Below are 22,094 nucleotides of genomic sequence, written 5' to 3' on the forward strand. Positions count from 1 at the left end.
GCAACCCACTCCAGTATTCTTGCCTGGAAAATCCCATGGACAGAGGAGTCTGGCAGGCTACAGTTCGTAGGGTCGCAAAGAGTTGGACACCACTGAGCAACTTCACTCACTCACTCTGTCTCCCAGTAAAATAGATACTGTATCATTATTCCCACTTTACAGATAAGGCAGCAGAAAATCAGTGCAGGTTAAGTGATGAACCAGCTAGGCAATGGTGGACTTCAGATTTGAGCCCTTTTTGTCACTATGCCATCACGCTCTTCCAGCTGTTAGTAGAGCTATGAGATCAATATGCATTTTCCCGTCACACAACAAACTTTCTGCTAAAATTACCTAATGTCCAGTCAGACAACAACAAGCACTACTTTTTCTACTTCTATTTACCATTTATGTCACTCTCTATATCTAGATATCCATACTACAAGAGTTAAAATTTTATTTATTAGCACATCTTAAAATCTCAGATGTGTTTGACACTTTTTTCTTAAATTGTTCCCTAATAGCTCCAAATACTTATGACTTCTTCTTCTAAATTCCAATTACTTAAATCATCAGTTTACTGATCAGATCATGCCACTGATTATAAATGTTCAGTTCTGTGCCAGGCATAGCAATGGGTGCTGAGAAATAAAAATAAATATACATGATCATTCCCTTTGAAGAGTGGCCAGTTATATAGCTTTAGGGCACTCGTCGAGGCTAGTTGGCAGTACAGTTATTACAAGTACCTCATGGGCTCTTCTAGGTTGTAAGCAATTGGGGCGCACAGACCCTGTTGTGTTTACCTGTGTCTCTTTAAGCACTCGACTTATTGCCTGACACACAGTACTTAGAAAACGTTTGCTAAATGATCAAACGACAGAATCTGTTATACACTCATGTATCTTGATTTCTACCTTGTAACTGTTTCATGATGCCCTAGACTGACTTGGTGTCCCTTTACTAGGTTCTTCGCAGTACTCCTATAATGGTCTATATTTATCTCTGTGATATGGTGTTAAACACAGAAACACAGAAATAAGAGTTAAACACACATCAGTGTTTAACTGATCAGGAAACAAAGGCCCAGCAAGGTGATATTACTGGGCTGGAGGGCCAGTTGCTTTTAACTAACAAAAGGGAATACTGAAGCCAAGACAGAAAAGAATGGATTCCATTATATCACATTGCTTCTTAACTCAATGAATAGCTTAGTATTTCAATAAACACAAAGGCAGTCTATCAGTTCGCTCAAATCCTGTCTATACAGGATTTCAAAGTGCATTCTAAACTCATTTACAACACGATGGTGGTGGTTTAGTCACTAAGTCATGTCCGACTCTTACAAGCCCACAGAAGCCTGCCAGGCTCCTCTGTCCATGGAATTTCCCAGGCAAGAATACTGGAGTGGGTTGCCCTTTCCTCCTTCAGGGGACCTTCCCAACCCAGGAATGAAACCCACATCTCTTGCATTTCCTGCATGGGCAGGTAGATTCTTAACCACTGCACTACCTGGGAAACTATGCATGGGTCTCATATGATTATATAAAGTGCTTCCAAATAATGTTCCAAGTAAAATTCAAAGTATAGAATTAAACAAGTGAATCAAAACATTTAAATTGCCAACATCTAAAAATCTTACCTACTAATATTCTGTTCTTCTTGATGCCAGTTTTTACTTCATCGTCAATCAAATCTGTAAGCACCTGACACATTATATCAATTGATTCAAGGTGCTCTGGGCAGTCATTTGATATTTTCAGTCTGTCAAACCATACATTGGAAATTCCTCCTTTCAAAGGAGTATATGGCCTGTTTAAAACCAAAATAGAAAAAAGAAAAAAAAATTAAAACACGTTTTAATTTCTAAAATATTAGTGCTTTGAATTAATTACAATTTCTTTCATGTTTTAAAAGTAAAAGAATTCATATTAAAGACATCCCCATGCTTGTCTTAACTCTCCTATACTTACATTGGTTCTATTAACATTTATTAATGCCAGTTCATCATAGTCTCTCCATCTTTTGAGTTTCATACTCTCCAGAAAGTCCCAATGAAAAAAGGGTAATTATATTTTGTATATTGTGTGTGCATGTTATTTTTTCCACTCAATTTAAATGATTAATTAATCAGGTCTACTATTTCTTTAAACTTCTGCCTTGATATGCTTTAATCTTTATTTTTTTTTAGTGTAAGGATCAATATTTAAGTAGTCACAGCTAAATAAATAATGGCTGTCCATGCAAAAATTCAAGCCTCAAGGGCAGAAAATATGGCTCACCAAAATGCTTTTAAATGATGGTTAGTTTGTAGCACAGAAGTTTGAAGGCTGAGTTAATAATTTAAAGGTTTATTGATCACATCAGGCAGATTATCTTTAGACCAGGGGTCTTCACTTTTGTTTTTTTTTTCAAATCAGGAGTTGGAGCTATTTTATTTTTAAATCTTTTCAGAAACCTTGAAATGAAAGAATTTAATGGCATACAAATATTCATTGGAAGTGCTCTTCATACAGATATTCCAAGACTGTCTGCAACACTCAATTTGGGTCTCAAATTGAGTGCTTTGTTGGACTTACAAAACATTCTATGTGATGAGGTTCCCTGAGCTGGGTGTCTTACTGAACAAGATTGATCTTATAAGATGCTTTACATTTAAACATCAGGTAGGATGGCTATAGTATTAGTGAATCTTGCTTTGAATTCTTTTAAGTATATGTGCGTGTGTATGTGTGCACGCACATGCATGTGTATCCCAAGGTATTCCAAATACTCTGTTTTAATCAATTACAATGAGGTTAAGGGGTCTGGTAATTAGTCCTATGTTGGTAAAGGTAAATGAAGAGAACTGAAACACTCTTTCAGTTTCCTGTAGCAAACACAGAGAAGTTTATGGGGAGATATATATATATATATATATATATGACACACATGGAGAACCAATGGTTACTCAAAGATGAGGAATGGGTAAGTTCAACAAGAGATACAGCTCTTCACTTAGCAAATCTTGCTTTCTATTTATGAGACAGTGAAAAATGGGTTTTATGTTCTAAGTAAGAAGGCTACAGAAAATTCAAACAGTGACAGAAGTATACACTATAATCTGAAAGAAATCTAAAGCAATGCTGACCACAGATGCAGGGTTTCTTCTAGATCAACACTTCTATTGCTTTGCCCCATCTCAAATTACCTATATATTCTCACCTTCCAGAGTCAGTGAAATAAAAGCATAAAATGTATAGCCAGAACAAAAAAATGGAGGGCTAAAAGACACCAGCTGAGATCTGATTGTGCTTCCTTGCATATTCTTTAGTGAAAAACCAAGTGGAATCCCTGCAAACCCAAGGAGCTAGAGCTATTCAATTTTCATTCTGTCATCCATGGTAGCAAAAGAACTCTGCAGTCTATGCAGATCTGACTGTGGGAAACATCCAATTAATACTATCAACATGTGGTGTAGACGGAAACAGGAGAACTATACAACTGTTGCTCTGTTTTAGTCTTAACTCTCCAAAATAAATGGTTATCCACTCGAGGAACCTAAAAGTCAAGAGAAATATTCTGGAAACTTTCTCAGAGAAAGCGAAAGAAATCTAGAAACAAGAAAGTTGCTCCAACTCAGATTTAACAAGAACTCACCTGAAGAGATTCTTTCACTTACTAAAACATAACTGTTACAAACGTTACTCTGTAACATATTTTCTAAAATTTGAATATTACCAATATCTATATCCAGTACATAAAACCCTAACATTCTCTCCTAGTTTATGCTGTTCTGTGCTCAGTCGCTTAAGCGGTGTCCGACTCTTTGCAGCCCCATGGACTATAGCCCACCAGGCTCTTCTGTCTATGGGATTTTTCAGGCAAGGATACAGGAGTGGGTTGCCATTTCCTTTCCAGGGATCAAATCCTCACTTCCTGTGTCTCCCGCACTGCAGGTAGATTCTTCACCCACTGAGCTGTGGGACTAATTTATGTACATATGTGAAATGTTGCAAATAGGGGATACTTTGTCTGAGTGTGTAAAGTTTTGATGTTGACTGTCCTATTTTTTTTTTTTTTTGCTTATCTCTCCATTCCTCTTCTCCTCTCCTACCCCCTCACATATCTTGCCCTTCACACTAGGTCAGCTATGTCAACTTTCTCGAATATATCCTTCCTTCAGTGTTTTTCCTGCACATACATTAAAAGATGCTTCTTTACATTATGTTTGTTTTTTAACAGCACTATATGCTTTTTAAAAATGAAATAAGCCTATTTGTTTTTCATATGTGCATTACACTTTTCTCCTTTAAAAACACCTCATGGAAACCCTTTCATGTGATGTAGTTCTTACCCATCTTTTTAAATAGCTATATAGTATCTTGTAATTAAGATGCTCCATATTAATCGGCCATTCACTTACAAATGGGTATTTATTTGGTAACCAAGTTTTAGCCACTAAGGACAGTTCTGCATTAAACATATTTGCGTACATATTTTTATGTACTTAAGACTTTTATTCTATGGAACAGAGTTTGTGGAATAGGCCTCCTGGACTGAGAGGTATAATTTGATAATTTTATCTTAATAGAGGTTTCAGAGTTGCTTCCATGAAGGCTATAAAAATTCACTTTTCTATAAGAAAAGTCAGAGAACATCTTTTTGCCCAACAGTCCTAATTATGATAGTTAACATACTTTAAAATATTACCACTGAAAGGCAGTAACTACAGCTTTAAAATCAACTTTACTGAGATATAATTTACATATATAAATGTACACCTTTTAAATACACAGTTCAAAGACTTTTGACAAAGTATTTCCATAGTGAAACAGAATACTTTCTTTACTTCAGAAAATTCCATCCTGCCCACTTGCAAGCAAACCCTGTTCACTTCCAACGCAGCCACTATAGATCACTGCTGCCTTTTCAGAACTCTACATGAAGGAATTACTTATTCATATCATTGGCTATTTTTTCCTATTGGAATTTTGATTTTTTTCTCACTAGTTTCAAAGTGTATCTGTATATTATTCACCTAAATATTGTTCATTTGTATTTCAAGTATTTTTTCCAAATAGATTTCTGCATATTGACATATGTATATAAAGTATCTTTTTTTTAAGCCAAATCAAAGACTTTACAGTTGATGTACTCTGTCCCCCCCCACCTTTTAAATTAAAGCTAAATTTCTGGGTATTCTGATTTGTTTAAGGTATTCGCAATTCATACATTATTACATGTAGAATCCAAGATTATCTTCTAAGATTTTTGTTTTCACTTTTACATCTAAGTTTTGAATTTTTCTGGAATTTGTTTCCTGCATGATGTGACCTAAGGGTTGAAATTCATTTTCTCCCCTATGTGCCAATTGTGCTTGCTTGCACTGCTACAAAAATAAAACCTTTTCTCATAAAGGTGAAGTTCACCTTTATGAGAATTCTACCTCTGCCATATTATAGTTCTGAAGAATCTAGTAATCTCTCGCCATAGGTTCTATAAGAGAACTAAACCGTAATGCCTAATAAATTTACTCCATATAATGAATGGACTTCTCTCCAAAGCATCTAGAATGGTACTAGTTCTATCCTTGGCAAAAATCAAGAAAATGACACGTCATTTTCTCTGTTTTGTGACTCAGTGGAAGAACTCTGGTTGAGAAAGGCTCTATTTTGTTCCACTGATTTATTGATCTACTCCTGTGTTAGGATCACACTGACTACCTCACAACGGTTTTAGAGTAAGTTCTGAGGTTGAGTCAGGTGGTCCCCCTATCCCTACCATCACCACCACGTGTCTCTCAGACTTGTCCTGCCTATTCTTAGGTATCTAATCTTCTTTATCTCTCTAAAAAATAGTAATCCAATATTTAGTAAATTTTAAAATAATTTCAAATAATCCCCATTAAAAGTCCTCTGTGGGATTTTAACTAATATTGCATTATTGCCTGGGAATTAACATTTTATGACATGACTCGGGGAGGAATGAAGATTTTTGCAGACTGCACTCTTCCCAGGATCTGCCACATTCTGGGCCTTACCTAAGGCTTCTCCTGCATCATCCTCTAGGCTCTCAGTGGGTGAGATAAAATCCTGCCTCAGCTCTGTATGGGGACTCCTGCAGAGTCTAAATTCTCCCTCATTCCTGTAGGCCTTCTGACTTCAGAAGCTGCTTGGCTCAAGACAGGGAAATAAGTTGGAATCAGAAGGGGAGAAAGTATTCCATCCACCCCTCCTCCCAGAACCCCCTCTCAGGATTAACTTTCTTAACAGTACTCAGAAAATGAAAGCAGGTGCTTTCCATATAGCATTAATGCCACTGTTAGACAAAATTAAATCCCAAACCAATGAAATTGCCACTAAAATCATAGCGATCTTCTGAATGAAAACAATATACAACACTCAGGCTAAAGCCTGAATTAGACTGGTACTCTTGTGACTTATTTCTACTTCCCTTTTCATTTTATTCTATTTCTCTTAAGTGTTTACTTGTCTGTCTAAGCACTTAAATAAGGATGATATCATAGGCTAAAATATGAATCATTCTGGGAACTCAGCCATCAATAGAAAAAAATGACACTTACTTAACTTTTTGTCTTTGACAGTGCCTAACTTAATTAGAGATAGATGCTCCATAGAATGTAAGTTTTACCAATTTAGCAGCTTTTTGTTCTCAGTTCTCTAACAAAACTAATTCTGTCCAAAGGAAGATAATAGGGAAAATGTGATGAGACAAAGAATAATTTAATCTTTTTGCTAAGAAAACAATCAAGAATGCATAATTCTCCTAAGATGGTAGAAGAGCCTTTCAGTAAAGCATGAAAGTAAGATTGTTTTTTAAAGCAGCTAAACAAACTGGCACATATGTTATACTCATTCGCCTTCTTCCTCAAATAAATCACTTCATTAGCTGGCATAAGACAGCTCAGACATTATTACCATAAATAAGTATATTTGGCAAAGAACGTCTGTGTGGCTTCTCAATCAATCGATCAATCAAACCATTACACACTGGTAAAATATTAAGCTGGAATAAATGTTCAAGGTCTGTGAAAAGAAAAAAGGAGTTGCCATTCAGCTTGTCACCAAGTTTTGTTCCCTGAAAGTCATAAAATCAAAAGGTCATTCACAACCTCTCAGATGCCATCACTAGGTTCCAGGCTCCCTCTCTGTCCTCATTTCACTGCTCTTCCCCCAGGATTCCCTAGGTTCTAGTCACACTTCCCTTGTTTTTCTTCAGAACCACCTCACTGCTGATCCAAGGACTTAGCACCTGACCTTTCCTCTCCCTGGAATGCCCTTTTCCACAATGATTAACCCCAGTGCCAAGAACAAGTATTTGTTCAATGATGCATGTCAGTAATCATTTGTGATTTGGGAATAATTTCTGTCAGCTAGAAATAATAAGGATGCCTAAAATTATTTAGCTTTGCTCTGAATAGCTTTTGACTTTAATACCTGTAAAAATCCATTCTGTGATTTCTAGAAAAAGGTCAAATTTTTCTTTTGCTGATTTTTTAAAAGCACATATTCCTAAGGAATAACATACTCAGAACACTTGTCTAACTCTTATAATCCCATGGACTGTAGCCTGCCAGGCTCCTCTGTCCATGGGATTCTCCAGGCAAGAATACTGGAGTGGGTTGCCATTTCCTTCTCCAGGGGATCTTCCCAACCTAGGAATCAAACCCAGGTCTCCTACATTGCAGGCAGATTCTTTACCAACTGAGCTATGAGGGAAGCTTAATAACATACTAACAGATACTTAATACTTAAAAAACTTACAAAGAAGTAAACTACTTCTTCAAAATAGCATTCTTTTAGGACTGTTCCTTGCCAGTGAAATGTACTTGCAGTACAGATCCACTGTTATCAGGAGACAGACCTCCTAATATCATGCTTCAGGTATGAATCCTAAGTGATGCAGTAAAGAGGAACCCATTACTACTAAACCAAAATCAAAAGTGCCTAACCCTGCTTCAGAATATATGTTTAATGAAAAATATAAACATGCACTTCATACGGAAAAACAGCAGAGGCACTACTGACTGAATCTTACTACCTTTAGAATGTTTCAAAACACTAAGAAACTATATCATCATATAAATTATTAATGGCTTATTAAAAATTTTTATTTTTAAAATGGAAATTCTACTAGTAAACTCAAACCAGCAGAGCCTCTAATTACAAACACAGCTAAAATATGTCACAGAAATAAAAATCTTTATTGAGTACTTCAATTAAATATAGTCTAAATTAACATAATAAAACAATGAAGCAACATTTTCCATTTAAATCAACACAGCAGCTAAATGCTGACTTTTACTGAATATGCCCCAACTCAGCTGATTAAAAACATCTATTAAATAGGGTTGAGAAAAGGAATACCTTATAGCCAAAGTGGCAATTCACAGTTTAATCAAAACATACTGATTTGCTGTAATAGGCCACAACTTGTATAAGCAAAATACACTACTGTTCTCTTAAGTTCTTTAAAGTATGTATGACTGTTAGAAGCAAAAATTATAACCTTGTTTGATAGAGTTTTCAATGTATGTTGATAAAACACAAGCAACATGTATAACATTAAGGAGGTGAAGATAAAGGAATCTATATGGTTATACAGCTTCTACATTTTGTGTAAAGTAGTAAAAAACCAACTCTAAGTACGTAAAAGGTGTGATATATATCCTATACCAGAAAAAAAAAAGCGATAATAAAGTATTAATTTTCTTAAATCCAAAAAAAGATGGAAAAGGGAAAAAGAGAAATAAAAAGCAATAAATTTAAACTCAAACATAGCAAAAGTTACAATAAATGCAAATTGTCTACATAAATCACTTAAAAGACAGAAATGGCTAGACTGGTTAAGGAAAAAACAAAGCCCAAATTATGTTATATATAAGAAATACATCTTAAAAATAATGGTATAGATGCTAAAATTAAAAAGATAAAAATAAGATATGCTATGCAAACAGTAAACATAAAAAAGCTGATAAATCCTATATGATTATTAAACAAAGTACAGTTCAAGGAATTATCAGAGATTGAAAAATGAGCATTTTGTAAGATAAAAGTAGCTTTTAATGAGGAAGACAGTAAACCTGCCTGGGAATGCACCTCATATAGCTTAAAAACCATGAGAGAAAAAATGGCAGAACTAAAGGGAGAAACAGAACAATCTAAAATCACAGTTGGAGATAACAACACCCATTCTGCAGTAACTAATAAATGACTTGGAATCACAAGAAAACAAAAATTTAAAATAAAAGTACAAAATTTAGTATAATTTAGTATAATCACCTTGAACTACTGACATCTATAGAACTCTATACACAATAAGAGTCACCAAGAGAGACCACATGCACAACCATAATACAAGCGCCAGCGAGTATCAAAAGAATGAAACTGCACAGAATACCAGCAGCAACAGAAACAAAATCAGGAATCAACAGTAAAACATCTAGAAAGACCCCAAATATTGGACATTAACAAGATATTTCTAAATAATTTATGAGTTAAAGAAGCCTGCAGAACTCTTGTTTTCCATATCTGGCCAGAAAAGTATCTTTCATCCCACGTGCTCTTCTTAACAATGTGACTCAGATACTCCCATCAAGAGGTAGAGTCAATGTCTCTCTCCTTGACTCTGAGTGGTCCTCTGACTACAGAGGAAATAGCACTATGTAACTTCTTCTAAGACTAGGTCTTAAAAGGCAATACAGCTTCCTTCTGGTTCTCCTTAGTGTATCTGCTCTTGGACATCAGCTTCCATGCTGCCAGGATGTCCAAGACATCAGACAGTAAAAACTCATGCAGTTGTCATGGTAACAAGACCAAAAGACCAAAGGAAGATCCCAGCTAATATCTAGTAGTAAGTGGCAGATACGAGCAGATCTTCAGATGATTCTACTCATGCTCAGACTTCAAGTTTTCCCAGCAGAGGCCCCAGTTATCACAGAACAGAATTAAGACATTAGCACTGTGCCCTTTCTGAATCTCTAACCCACGGATGGATGACCACACTAAAACTGTTGTTTGGGGTGCTTTAAGATCCCCTGGAGGTGGGCATGGCAACTGAGTCCAGTATTCTTTCAAAGAAGGAAACAGCACCCCACTCTAGTAGTCTTGCCTAGAGAGTTCCATGAACAGAGGAACCTGACGGGCTACAGACCATGGGGTTGCAAAGAGTCAGACACCATTGAGCAACTAACACTTTCATTTTCATGAGAGCTTAGAAAAGATTTCAATATATTAAAAATACAAAAGATAAAATTAGTGGGAAATTCAGACCTTTAATATAAATAGAAGGAAGGAAATAACAAATGTAAAAGCAAACATAAATAACAGAAAAAGAGCACAAAATAACAAAGCCAAAACTGTTTCTATGAAAAGATTAAGAAAATTAACGCTTCGACAAGATAAAGAAAAAAGATATAAATTATTAATATTGCTAATGAAAAGATATCAGCACAAATTCTAAAGGCATTAAAAAAGAATATCATGAACAACTTTATATCAATAAATTTGGTAAATTAGATAAAAGATATAAATTCTATGAGAAACACAAATGATCAAAACTGATACAAAAAGAAACAGAAAATCTGAATATTCCCATTATATGAAAGAAATTGAATTTATTATCAAAACCTTCACAGAAGAAAACTTCAGGTCCAAATAATTTCACTAGTGAATTTTACTGAACACTGAAGGAAAAAATAATACAAACTCTAAACAGGAAGGTAACATTTTCTAACACATTAAAGAGACTTAGGGAATTCCCTGGGTGTCCAGTGGTGAGGACTCAGTGCTTTCACTGTGGAGGGTCTGGGTTCAATCTCTGGTTGGGAAACTAAGATCCCACAAGTGCAATGGCGTGGCCAAAAAATAAATAAAATAAAATAAGTGACAGTATAATCTACATAACAAAACTTTATAAGAGAAAACTACAGATCAATATCTCTCATGAATGCAGATTAAAATTTCTCAACAAAATCCTAGCAAATCAAATTCAGCTACACATAAAACAAATAACACATTATGACCAAGTGGGGTTTAAGTCAGCAATGAGGAAGGGTGGTTTAACATTTGAATGTCCACTAATGTAACAAAATGAAAGATAAAAACCCATGATTATCTCAAAAAATACAGAAAAACGATTTAACCAATTCATAAAAAAAAAAACTCAGCTAATTAGGCAAAGAAATAAATTTTCTTAAAAAGGTGCACAGAAAAAAACCTGTAACAACATAATACTTAGTGGTGAAATACTGAATTCTTCCCCTCTAAGATTATACAAGAAGGCATTCTTTGATTCTATTAAACACTTTATCAGAAGTTTAAATAAGCACAATAAGGCAAGACAATAAAGTAAAAGGAAGATTGGGAAGAAAAAAGGAACACTACATTTATTTACAGACAATATGATCATTTACACAAAAAGTATAAAGAATCTACTAAATAACTACTAGAAAAAGGTGAATTTAGGAAGACAGCAAGATATAAGAGTAAGATCCAAAAATGTGTTTCTTATGTAGAGTACAGGGAAATATATTCAATATCATGTGATAAACCATAATGGAAAATTATAAAAAAAAGAATGTATTTATGTATATAACTGAGTCACCACGCTGTACAGCAGAGACTGTTACAGCACTGTAAATCAACTATACTTTAATAAAAGAAAATTTAAAAGGTGTTTCTATGTACTTGTAACAATCAAATTAGAAATCTAAACTTTTTAAAAATTCCATTTATAATACAATGAAAAAACATGAAATATTTGTGACTAAATTTAGCAAAAGACTTCTCTACTGAAAATTCTATATGAAAGAAATGAACAAAGATCTAAAATGGTGACATACCATGTAAATTTCCTGTAAATAAACCTGCTATGGGTTGCATGCAATCATAATCAAAATCCAAACAGGTATTCTGTAAAACTGGTAAGCAGATTCTAAAATTTACATACAAATGCAAAGAACCTAGAATGAAAGAATGCTGAAAATGAACTTATACCACTTGATTTCAACATTTGCTATAAAGCTGTATTAATCAAAACAGTTTTGTATTGGCATAAAACTAGATAAACAGACCAATGAAACAGAACAGTCTAGATAAGAATTGATTAAAATATGTTCACAAAAAGACTTACACGAAAGAGCTTTAGCAATGATAATCACTGTTTTTAAAAACTGGAAATAATCCAAATGTCTATCAACAGTATAATGCATAAATAAATGTGTGGTATATTCACACATAACATCTACTCAAAAATTTTTAAATGAACTACTGATAGGCACATAAACACTATGTTGAGTGAAAGAAGACAGACACAGAAGGTTAAATTATCCCATTTAGTTGAAATTCAACAACTGGCAAAACTATGCTACAGTGATAGAAATCAGAACAATGGTAACCTATGTGTGGTAGGAATGGATTGGAAAGAGGCACAAGAAAACTTTCTGGGGCGATGGAAACGTTCTCGTAATTGAAACAATTAAACAAGAGTATATATTCATAAAAACTGATTGACCTATATGCTTAAGGCATTTGCATTTCACTGTGAATTTTACTTGTAAAAAAACATACTAGGACTTCTGGTCATAAGATATCATTAAGAGAGTGAAAATGCAAACCAGATAACCAGATAGGGACAAGATGTTTGAATCTGTGTTTTAAAAAAATAAAGCTTTAATAAATCAATAAGTTAAAGACAAATAAAAACATGGGCAAACAATATGAGTGGATGTTTCTTTTGAGCATATACAAATGCTCAATAAATATAAGAAATAATACTCAGTATCACTAGCATTAGGGAACTACAAATGAAAAGCAGAAGATACTACTACACAGCTACTAGATTGGCTAAAGTTAAAAAGACTGACAGTGGAAATTGTTTATGTGGATGTGAAATGAATGGAACTGTCAAGCATTGCTGGTAACAGTGTAAACTGCTCTAACCTCTGTGGAAATATGTTTGGCATTCCAAACCAGAGCCAACACAGCTAACCCTGCTTCAACATTTCATTCTTACTCATTTCCATAAATATCTAGCTTGGGTGAAGTTACATAACAGGAAGCATCATTTCAAAGATGGGAGACTAGATCCATTCTAGGACAAAACTGTGGTGAACAGGTCATTTAACCCTGCATACCAATTACATGACATCAAGGGAAAGATTTAAAAAGCCAGATCATATTTTCAGAATACTCGGGTAGGAATAACCTAGTCAACAAAATACTACAGTAGAGAAAACTTACCGGTTTGCAGGTGATGGAAGGAAAAACAGGAGAGAGAATAAATACTATAAGACTTGGACAATGTCAGAAAGTGTGAAGGAAAATGTCAAAGCATGAAAACTTGCTGCAGTTTTAAAGTTTGTTAAAATTAACTTTTATCAAGTACAAATTACATTAAAAAAGAGAGTTAAGAAAGTTATGTATCTACCACTGCCTCCTGATGCTATTTAAAAGATAGTAAACAAAAGAGATGACACAAGACTGTCTATGGGCAGCACAAGAAAAGTGCTACAATAGATGTAAAGCAGCAGCTACTTTGTGCTACCAAATGAAGCCATATTATGCTACAAAAGCAAGGTCAACAAATCTGTGCCCAAACTCCTTGCCTAAACAGAGTAGATGTTTGGAGTATCAGTCAGAGACCTTGAAACAGCAGAGTACACTATAAACATCAGATTCTTCTAATAACATGCAGTCAAACAGGCTTCTAAGTTTTGGAATCCAAACTAAAAACTACAAACTTTAGTGGCACTGCAGGCTTCCTCAATTTGGGACTTGCTGGTGAAAAGTGGTCCAAGATGCTTTATAGAAAGCAAGTCACTGACTTCATGCTCACTCTAGATTAATCCTATTACTGGTCAGGTCCTAGAATGACTAACTGCAAACTCTAGGAACTACAGTTCTTATGTCATTTACTGCAACAAAATGTACTTTTAAAAAACTCATGTCAGCAGTTAGGTCATTACATAGTGAAAATATCAGTATTGATATAAATATCCATAGCTAAACATTCCTAGTACACTATCCTTAATTATATCAAATTCTGTAAAGTCCTTCTAACTGATGCTACCTCATGAACATCCTGCCAGTGTGCTAAATTAAAAATGCCTCATATAAAACACTGCATAATCAAATCACTGAATGTACAATCTTCTTTTAGGTTTCCTATCTCAATATCACTGCCTTCCCATCCCCCCCAATTTTCAGTTTCTCCCAGTACCTGCTCTATATATCTACACTGAATTGACTGGATGTATTACATTTTCACAAATGTTCTGGATCAGGCTTTCATGATGGCTAGACTATCAGATCTCACTTTTGGCTGTGTGCTAGAACTCGTACTAAAATGAAGCTTTTAAAATATAAAAAAATCTTTCTGTTGTGGCCACATCCCAAACTAACTGAGTCAAACTCTGGGGGTAACAAGTAGGTGGAATTGTAGATAAAATATAGGACACCAGTTACATTTTAATTTCAGATAAACAATGAATTCAAAAATTGTTCTGGAAAAAAAGGACCTCAATTTAAAATATCTTAAATACAGAATTAAGCTGAAAAACCATCCAGCTGCTGTGTGTGTATACATATATATATATATATAAATATATATATATTTTTTTTATGCCACAGAGTTATACTGAGTAATGATTTAAATCACTGCATACCTGGGAGGAGCTGTTGGATAGATAATTTTTATATGCTGGAATGTTAAATCTTGGTTTAAAACTTGCTTGATCCACGTTCTCAATCCTTGTCCAGAATCACCTGATGAATCACAAAATCTAGATTAAGTTAAAACATTTTGGCACCACAGTGTTTTGACAGAACAGTGTATTTAAAAGTAGTCTATAACTTTCAGGTCACATAGGCTGGAACAAAAAATAAAAAACTCTTCATAAATAAACTGTACAGAAACCAATTATCAATGTGGACTAACTGATTAAACATCAACAGTCAATAAAGGACAGAAATGGTATGGACCTAACAGAAGCAGAAGATATTAAGAAGAGGTGGCAAGAATACACAGAAGAACAAAAAAGATCTTCACGACCCAGATAATCACGATGGTGTGATCACTTACCTAAAGCCAGACATCCTGGAATGTGAAGTCAAGTGGGCCTTAGAAGGCATCACTACAAACAAAGCTAATGGAGGTGATGGAATTCCAGTTGAGCTATTTCAAATCCTAAAAGATGATGCTGTGAAAGTGCTGCACTCAATATGCCAGCAAATTTGGAAAACTCAGCAGTGGCCACAAGACTGGAAAAGGTCAGTTTTCATCCCAATCCCAAAGAAAGGCAATGCCAAAGAAGGCTCAAACTACTGCACAATTGCACTCATCTCACACACTAGTAAAGTAATGCTCAAAATTCTCCAAGCCAGGCTTCAGCAATACATGAACAGTGAACTTCCAGATGTTCAAGCTGGTTTTAGAAAAGGCAGAGGAACCAGATGTTAAATTGCCAACATCCATTGGATCATCGAAAAAGCAAGAGAGTTCCAGAAAAACATCTATTTCTGCTTTATTGACTACACCAAAGCCTTTGACTGTGTGGATCACAATAAACTGTGGAAAATTCTGAAAGAGATGGGAATAACAGGCCATCTGACCTGTCTCTTGAGAAACCTGTATGCAGGTAAGGAAGCAACAGTTAGAACTGGACATGGAACAACAAACTGGTTCCAAATAGGAAAAGGTGTACGTCAAGGCTGTATATTGTCACCCTGCTTATTTAACTTCTATGCAGAGTATATCATGAGAAACGCTGGGCTGGAGGAATCACAAGCTGGAATCAAGATTGCCGGGAAAAATATCAATAACCTCAAATATGCAGATGACACCACCCTTATGGCAGAAAGCGAAGAAGAACTAAAAAGCCTCTTGATGAAAGTGAGAGAGGAGAGTGAAGAAGTTGGCTTAAAGCTCAATATTCAGAAAACTAAGATCATGGCATCTGGTCCCATCACTTCATGGGAAATAGATGGGGAAACAGTGTCAGACTTTATTTTTTGGGGCTCCAAAATCACTGAAGATGGTGACTGCAGCCATGAAATTAAAAGACACTTACTCCTTGAAAGAAAGTTATGACCAACCTAGATAGCATATTAAAAAGCAGAGAGATTACTTTGTCAACAAAGGTCCATCTAGTCAAGGTTATGGTTTTTCCAGTAGTCATATGGAGTTGGACGGTGAAGAAAGCTGAGTGCTGAAGAATTGATGCTTTTGAACTGTGGTGTTGGAGAAGACTCTTGAGAGTCCCTTGGACTGCAAGGAGATCCAACCAGTGCATCCTGAAGGAGATCAGTTGTGGGTGTTCATTGGAAGGACTGATGTTGAAGCTGAAACTCCAATACTTTGGCCACCTGATGTGAAGAGCTGACTCATTTGAAAAGACCCTGATGCTGAGAAGGATTGGGGGCAGGAGGAGAAGGGGACGACAGAGGATGAAATGGCTGGATGACATCACCGACTTGATGGATATGAGTTTGGGTAAACTCCGGGAGTTGTTGATGGACAGGGAGGCCTGGTGTGCTGAGATTCATGGGATCGCAAAGAGTCAGACATGACTGAGCGACTGAACTGAACCGAGTTAGAAATAATTCTGATTACTTTACTTCTGACTCCACCCACTGATCACTTTAAAGCCCTCTTTAACCTTGATTTTTTAAGTTTCCCAATCTGTTTACAGAATAGGAATAAATAAATAATTGATTTTTCTAAAAAAATTCCATATCTGATTTCAAACACTGTCATTTCTTGTTTTATTCTTAAAAATAGTAAATTCCTAAAGTGCTTATCAACTTTTGCAATTGGAACAATCTAAAACAATTTTCTTGGTTAAAACAATAAATTTCTTCAAAAGATATATTTAGCATACTTTTATTTTTGAACTTGAAAAAATGAAAATTTAATTTTGACAATATGTTTACATAATCTAAAATAATGATCACACATCCCATGGCTGAAAAATAACCAAGCCTCATGCAAGAACTAATATACATGTATTTCCATTAAAAAATTAAACTATAGGTTCACTTCACGTAGTTTAAAGAGAAAAATTTCAAGTTAACAACTCTTAGTTTGTAATGAATTAATTCATTAAGATAGCAATTTAAAAAGTATCTACTGAATACCTATTAATATGTGAGACACTGTGCTTACTCCTAGAGAGGCAGTGACAGAAAGATGATGGTGAGAAAGAATTCCTGCACTCACGGAGTGTATAGTTTATTGTGAGAAACAGACATCAGTCAAATAACCACATACGTAAATGTGAAAGAAAGTGGTTGCAAATGTAACCACTGCAAAAGAAAGACACTTGGTGCTTCAAGGATTTCTTATATTCAAAATTACCCCCAACAAGATTCAGAGATAACTTCACTAGAATATAAGCTCCACAAGGAAAGGTTAATTTTGTGTTTAACCAGTGAGTTACTTGTTCATCTGATGCCTAGAACAGGACTGACACACACTGAGGCATCCAGTAGATAGTTGTGGAATGGTTTGAACTGAGATCTATGGGATGGTGAAAAGTCAAGTGCAGAAGGAAAAGCAGCTCAGACAGCAAAAGGCAGATGCTGAAACCCTGTACAGGAAGGAGCAGTATGGCATCGAGGAACTGAAAGGCAGAAAATGAAAGGAAGAGCAGTGAGAACATGGAGAAGCCAAGAAGGTAATTTTTTGCAGAAAGGGGGCACACTTCTAACGATTGTTCTGGAATCCTTATTCTGGATGCTGTGTGAAGACAGACCTGAAGGATCAGTCACATGGCTGCTGTTCAGATGACAGTTGCTTAGACTATGGAGTAAACAGAAATAGATACTAGACGTAATGAGGAGATGAAATTAACATCTCCTCCATTGGCAGGTGGATTTTACCACTGAGCCACCAGGGAAGTCGATGAAATTAACAGAAACTGGAAACAGATTGGTTACGAGGGGTCAATCGTGACAGGTTTCAAGGGGGACAGCACAAGTGTTTGGCCAGAGAGGAAACACAGGAAGCAGGTCTGTAGACGCCGAGTATGAGGTACCAAGGGCTGAGCAAACTACAGCCAGCTGGGGGACAAAATCCAGGTCCCTGAGGGCTGAGAGCTAAGAAAGGCTTTTTAAAGAATTTAAAAAAAAAAAAGAAAGAAAGAAAGGAAAAGGAGAAAACAGAAGAGAAAAACATGTAAAGGAGAATTTATGCAACCCACAAAACCTAGAATGGCTACTACCTGACTCTTTACATAAGTCTGCTGACCACTGCCCCACTCTACCTGCTGTCAGAATCCTCCTCAGGTGACTTTTCTTGCTCCTATCACTCTAGGCATCCTAGGCTTACTGCCATTCCTTGAATGTTCCTGGTCTTACCCTTGTCTGTACAGTCTAACCCAATATTCACATGATTCACTCAAGTCTAGCAGCTAAAATATCATCTATACAGTGAAATCTACTCTGATCACCTTATTTAAAACTGTAATCCCTTCATACATCTCATTCTCCTAATCTTGGTTTCTTTCTTTCCCAAGAACGTACTATTGTTTACTATTAATACTTCCTCCAGTAGAATGAAAGGCCCTTGAGAGCAAGGGTTTCTGTCGTTTTGTTCATTGTTGTATGCCTAGAGTCAGGAACAGTGCTTTGCACAGTGACCACATAATAGGTATTTCTTCAGTGAATGAATTCATGCATGCATGACTATTAGGCAATTGGATAAACAGGTCTAGCGCTCAAAGGAGATCTAAAATGAAGACGCATATTTGTTTCACATGAATGGAGATAAAAATAGAATCTGTGGGCTTGCATGGAATTTAGCCTGGGGAGAAAAATGCAGAGGGAATAACAGAAGAGGAGCTAGGACTGAATTTTGAGGAAGTCAACATCAATGGCCAGGGAGAGGAGAATGAATGTGCAAAATAAGCCACAAACAGCAGCAGAAAGAACCAGGAGGGTTTCAAGAAGAAAGCTGAATGCTGCTGACAGTTCAAATAAAAGGATGACTTGAAAAATGCCCATTATATTTAGCAACACAGAGGTTACTGGTGACTTCAGTAAGAGCCAACTCAGTCAATTCACTAAGATTTACTATACAGGGAGAAAGCAAGTCATACAGGGTTTGGGCCTGTGTGAATCTTAGAGCTCAGTGCGAAATACAGACATTAAATTAGATAAAGCATATAACAGCATGAATTAATCTGAGAAGTGAATAAAGCTAATGAAGCTATCATGCTTTCATCATCTTGAAAGAAGGTATTGGTATTGTAGTAACTAGAAATGCTCAAATTAAGTTGGCTATATATAACACATTCACACGTGATGTTCTATGGTTGTCCTATCCTATAAGAGAACCTTAGGTTTTCAAGATTTAAGAAAAAACAAAATCTGCCTCTAAACATTTTTCTACCTTGAAAAGCAAAACTAAATGCTACAAAAGAGCATGGATCCATCCATTCACAAAGGCCAATCCTTAAAAAGCCAGCACCTGATTATAAGAGTACAGAAATTGTCAAAACTGGTTTGCCACATTTGTATCAATCAGAAGTCAAGCATATACTATAACACAACCACACATATCATTGTCTAATGTAAAATCATATTGCCAGTACGTTGGAGCACAAAATACACAGGAATTGCATTACACTTGTCTAAGTGGCAGGATTCTTTGGATAAACTCTTTGCTGAAAGTACAAAGGGAAAAAAGAAAATTGCAGGTACAAGTCTGGGTTTCAGATACATACAGTCACAAATTTAAAAATGTCAGTAATGTGAAACTGAAAGGAGTAAGGATAGTTAACTTTAAGCACAGTGGTCCAGGTGAAAATGAAGAAAAGTCTGAGTATTTCCTAAAGATATTGTGGAATAATTTATTTATTAAAAGGACTGTAGCATTGAGGAATTTCTGGGTGTTTATAAACACCATTGCAGCCCCAAATAGTATTAGTCTCTGAGTTATAAGCATTGCTGTCATCTTAGGCCTCTCAACTTCTAAGTATATTTCATCAGCCAAGTATTTCCCTTTAAATATCTTTGGCCCTTTTCTTCTCTATTTCCAAAATGATATACACTAGATTACAATTTTTTCCCTTTACCTCTCCAGAGCACTGATTTTGGAGTCAGAGATCTGTGTTCAAATTCCAATTCTACTACCACTGATAGTAATAGCCAAGTACACTTGGACAAACTATTCAATCTACCAAGACTCATTTTTAAAATGAGAGTATATTTCCAGGTTTCCACCCTGTACCTTTGCAATCCCCTCCACCATCCAATCACTGACCTCTTTAAGTATACACAAGTCTTGGCTCAAAGACCACTTCCTCTGTCAAACCTAACAAGCTCTTCCTCTTCCAAAAGCTTTGATAACGCCTAACCAATTTTTTTTCCCCTTAAAATTCATTTGGCAGTAAATCATGCCATCTTGGGCTCTTCACTGCTGAGTCTAATAAATGAATTGTTTTTACCTTTTGGTGGGCCCCCTGAGGACACAGGTTGCGTTTCATTTCTTTAAAAAACATTTCCCAAGAACTTACCCCAGGCCGCACTAGGGATGCAAAAATTCAAAGAAGAGTTTGAATCTCTTGAGAAAGAGAAAGAAGGGAAGCGAGGAAGACAGGAGTAACTACAGGTGAGTGTAAGAAACGCTATACAGAATTGAGTACCTTTATGAAAGGCAGGCAGTGGAAGAACCTGCCCCTGGGGCTCCGCTTTATTTGGGGGGCTGAATGACAAGGGGGGTTAAGAGGAGAAGGAAGGAAGGGGAAGGAGAAATGGAGGGGAGGGAAGGCACTTCAACCCTGGCATAGTGCCTCACAGAAAGGAGTCATAATCCACTGCGGCTAAATCTCAAATCAGTAATAGCTAACTCTGAAAAGTACTAGATAATGTATGTCTCTAGAAGAAAATGTATCTAACTTGCTCTGTTTAAACTTGGGGAAAGGGATGGGGCGGGGGGGGGGGGGGTGGCAGGGAGGGACATGTGTGGCCAAAGGTTGCAATGGAGTGAACAGAGGGCTGGCCAAGTAACGGGGCACAAAGGCCAGAAGCCAGCACCGCGGGGCAGTGGCCGCAAGACAAGAAAAAGGAAGACAAGGGGATACGGCTGTGGACAGGTTACCAGCTCCTGTGTCCACATCCGCGGGGGTTAGCAAGGAGGCAAAGTCACCCGTGCCTCCACGAGGGCAACACTGGGGGAACCGAAGAGGGGGGCGTTTCCCATGCTGCAGTAACCTGGACGGAAAACTGTAATCCACCTGAGCCATGCAGGAAGATCAGCGAGGCGCTGTGCCTCCCAGCCGGCGAAACCACGCAGCGTCGCAGGCGTGCTGAGCCCGACGTGGCAGCCATGAATGCGGCCTGGACCCGAGCTGCGCGGGCCCCGCCCCTACGCCGTCCTGCGAGCCCGCGCACGTAGGCGCGCAGGGGGCGCGCCTGGAGACGAGCTTGCGCAGCGGGGTTGCGCAGCCCGGCCTCTGGGTGAAGTCTGAGGCAGGTTAGGCTTCACTGAGGGTTTGGATTAGCTAAGACTGGTGTCATACAGGTGGCCCCTTTGGTAAGGCTAATGGATATACTTATTTGCTGTAGGATTTTCAACTGTGGTCCCCAAACTCAAGATTGCTTTTTCATTTGGAGACATATAGGTGTTATGGTTTACCACTGAGCCACATGGGAAGCCCTGTATGAGTATCTAAAATAGGCAGATTCATCAAGACAGAGTAGAGGAGTGGTTTCCAAGGGCTCAGGGGAGCAGTGAATGAGAAGATATTGTTTAATGGGTACAGAGTTTTTGTTTGGAATGATGAAAATTTTCTAGAAATAGTGGTGATGGTTATACTACATGGTGAATGTATTTCATACCACTGAAACTTATAACTTAAAAATGGTAAATATTTTGCTGTGTAGATTTTATCACAGTTTTAAAAATACCAAAAAAAAAAAGAAAAGAAAAAAACCTTAAAAGCTTTCTATATCAACGCCTAACAGTAGAGATCTTTTAATACTGATGGCTACAGCCCCAGAAGGGGCTTCCCAGGAGGTGCCAGGGGTAAGGAATCTGCCTGCGATGCAGGAGACTCAAGAGACGTGGGTTCAATCCTTGGGTTGGGAAGATCCCCTGAAGTAGGGAATGGC

At 36.7% G+C, this 22,094-nt stretch overlaps 1 protein-coding gene across 3 annotated transcripts in view; it reads right to left on the reverse strand.

The window, feature by feature from the left end:
* LYPLAL1 (lysophospholipase like 1) overlaps positions 1-21,349 on the reverse strand; it is a 31,500-nt gene extending 10,151 nt beyond the window's left edge. Inside the window, exons 1-3 of one of the 3 annotated variants that reach the window (XM_081495205.1) lie at positions 21,218-21,349; positions 14,648-14,747; positions 1,622-1,743 (exon numbers count right to left, since the gene is read on the reverse strand). In XM_081495205.1, coding sequence (XP_081351331.1) covers positions 1,622-1,743; positions 14,648-14,747; positions 21,218-21,311 — 316 coding nt within the window. In that variant the 5' untranslated portion in view covers positions 21,312-21,349. Of the gene's footprint in view, positions 1-1,621; positions 1,792-14,647; positions 14,748-21,217 lie in introns of all 3 variants that reach the window. The other 2 variants (XM_081495204.1, XM_081495206.1) reach the window with 2 other exon arrangements.
* Positions 21,350-22,094: the final 745 nt, after the last annotated feature.

Source organism: Giraffa tippelskirchi, chromosome 5, assembly GCF_054371585.1.
Source record: "Giraffa tippelskirchi isolate mGirTip1 chromosome 5, T2T-mGirTip1v1.2.pri, whole genome shotgun sequence".
NCBI classification, from domain to species: domain Eukaryota; kingdom Metazoa; phylum Chordata; class Mammalia; order Artiodactyla; family Giraffidae; genus Giraffa; species Giraffa tippelskirchi.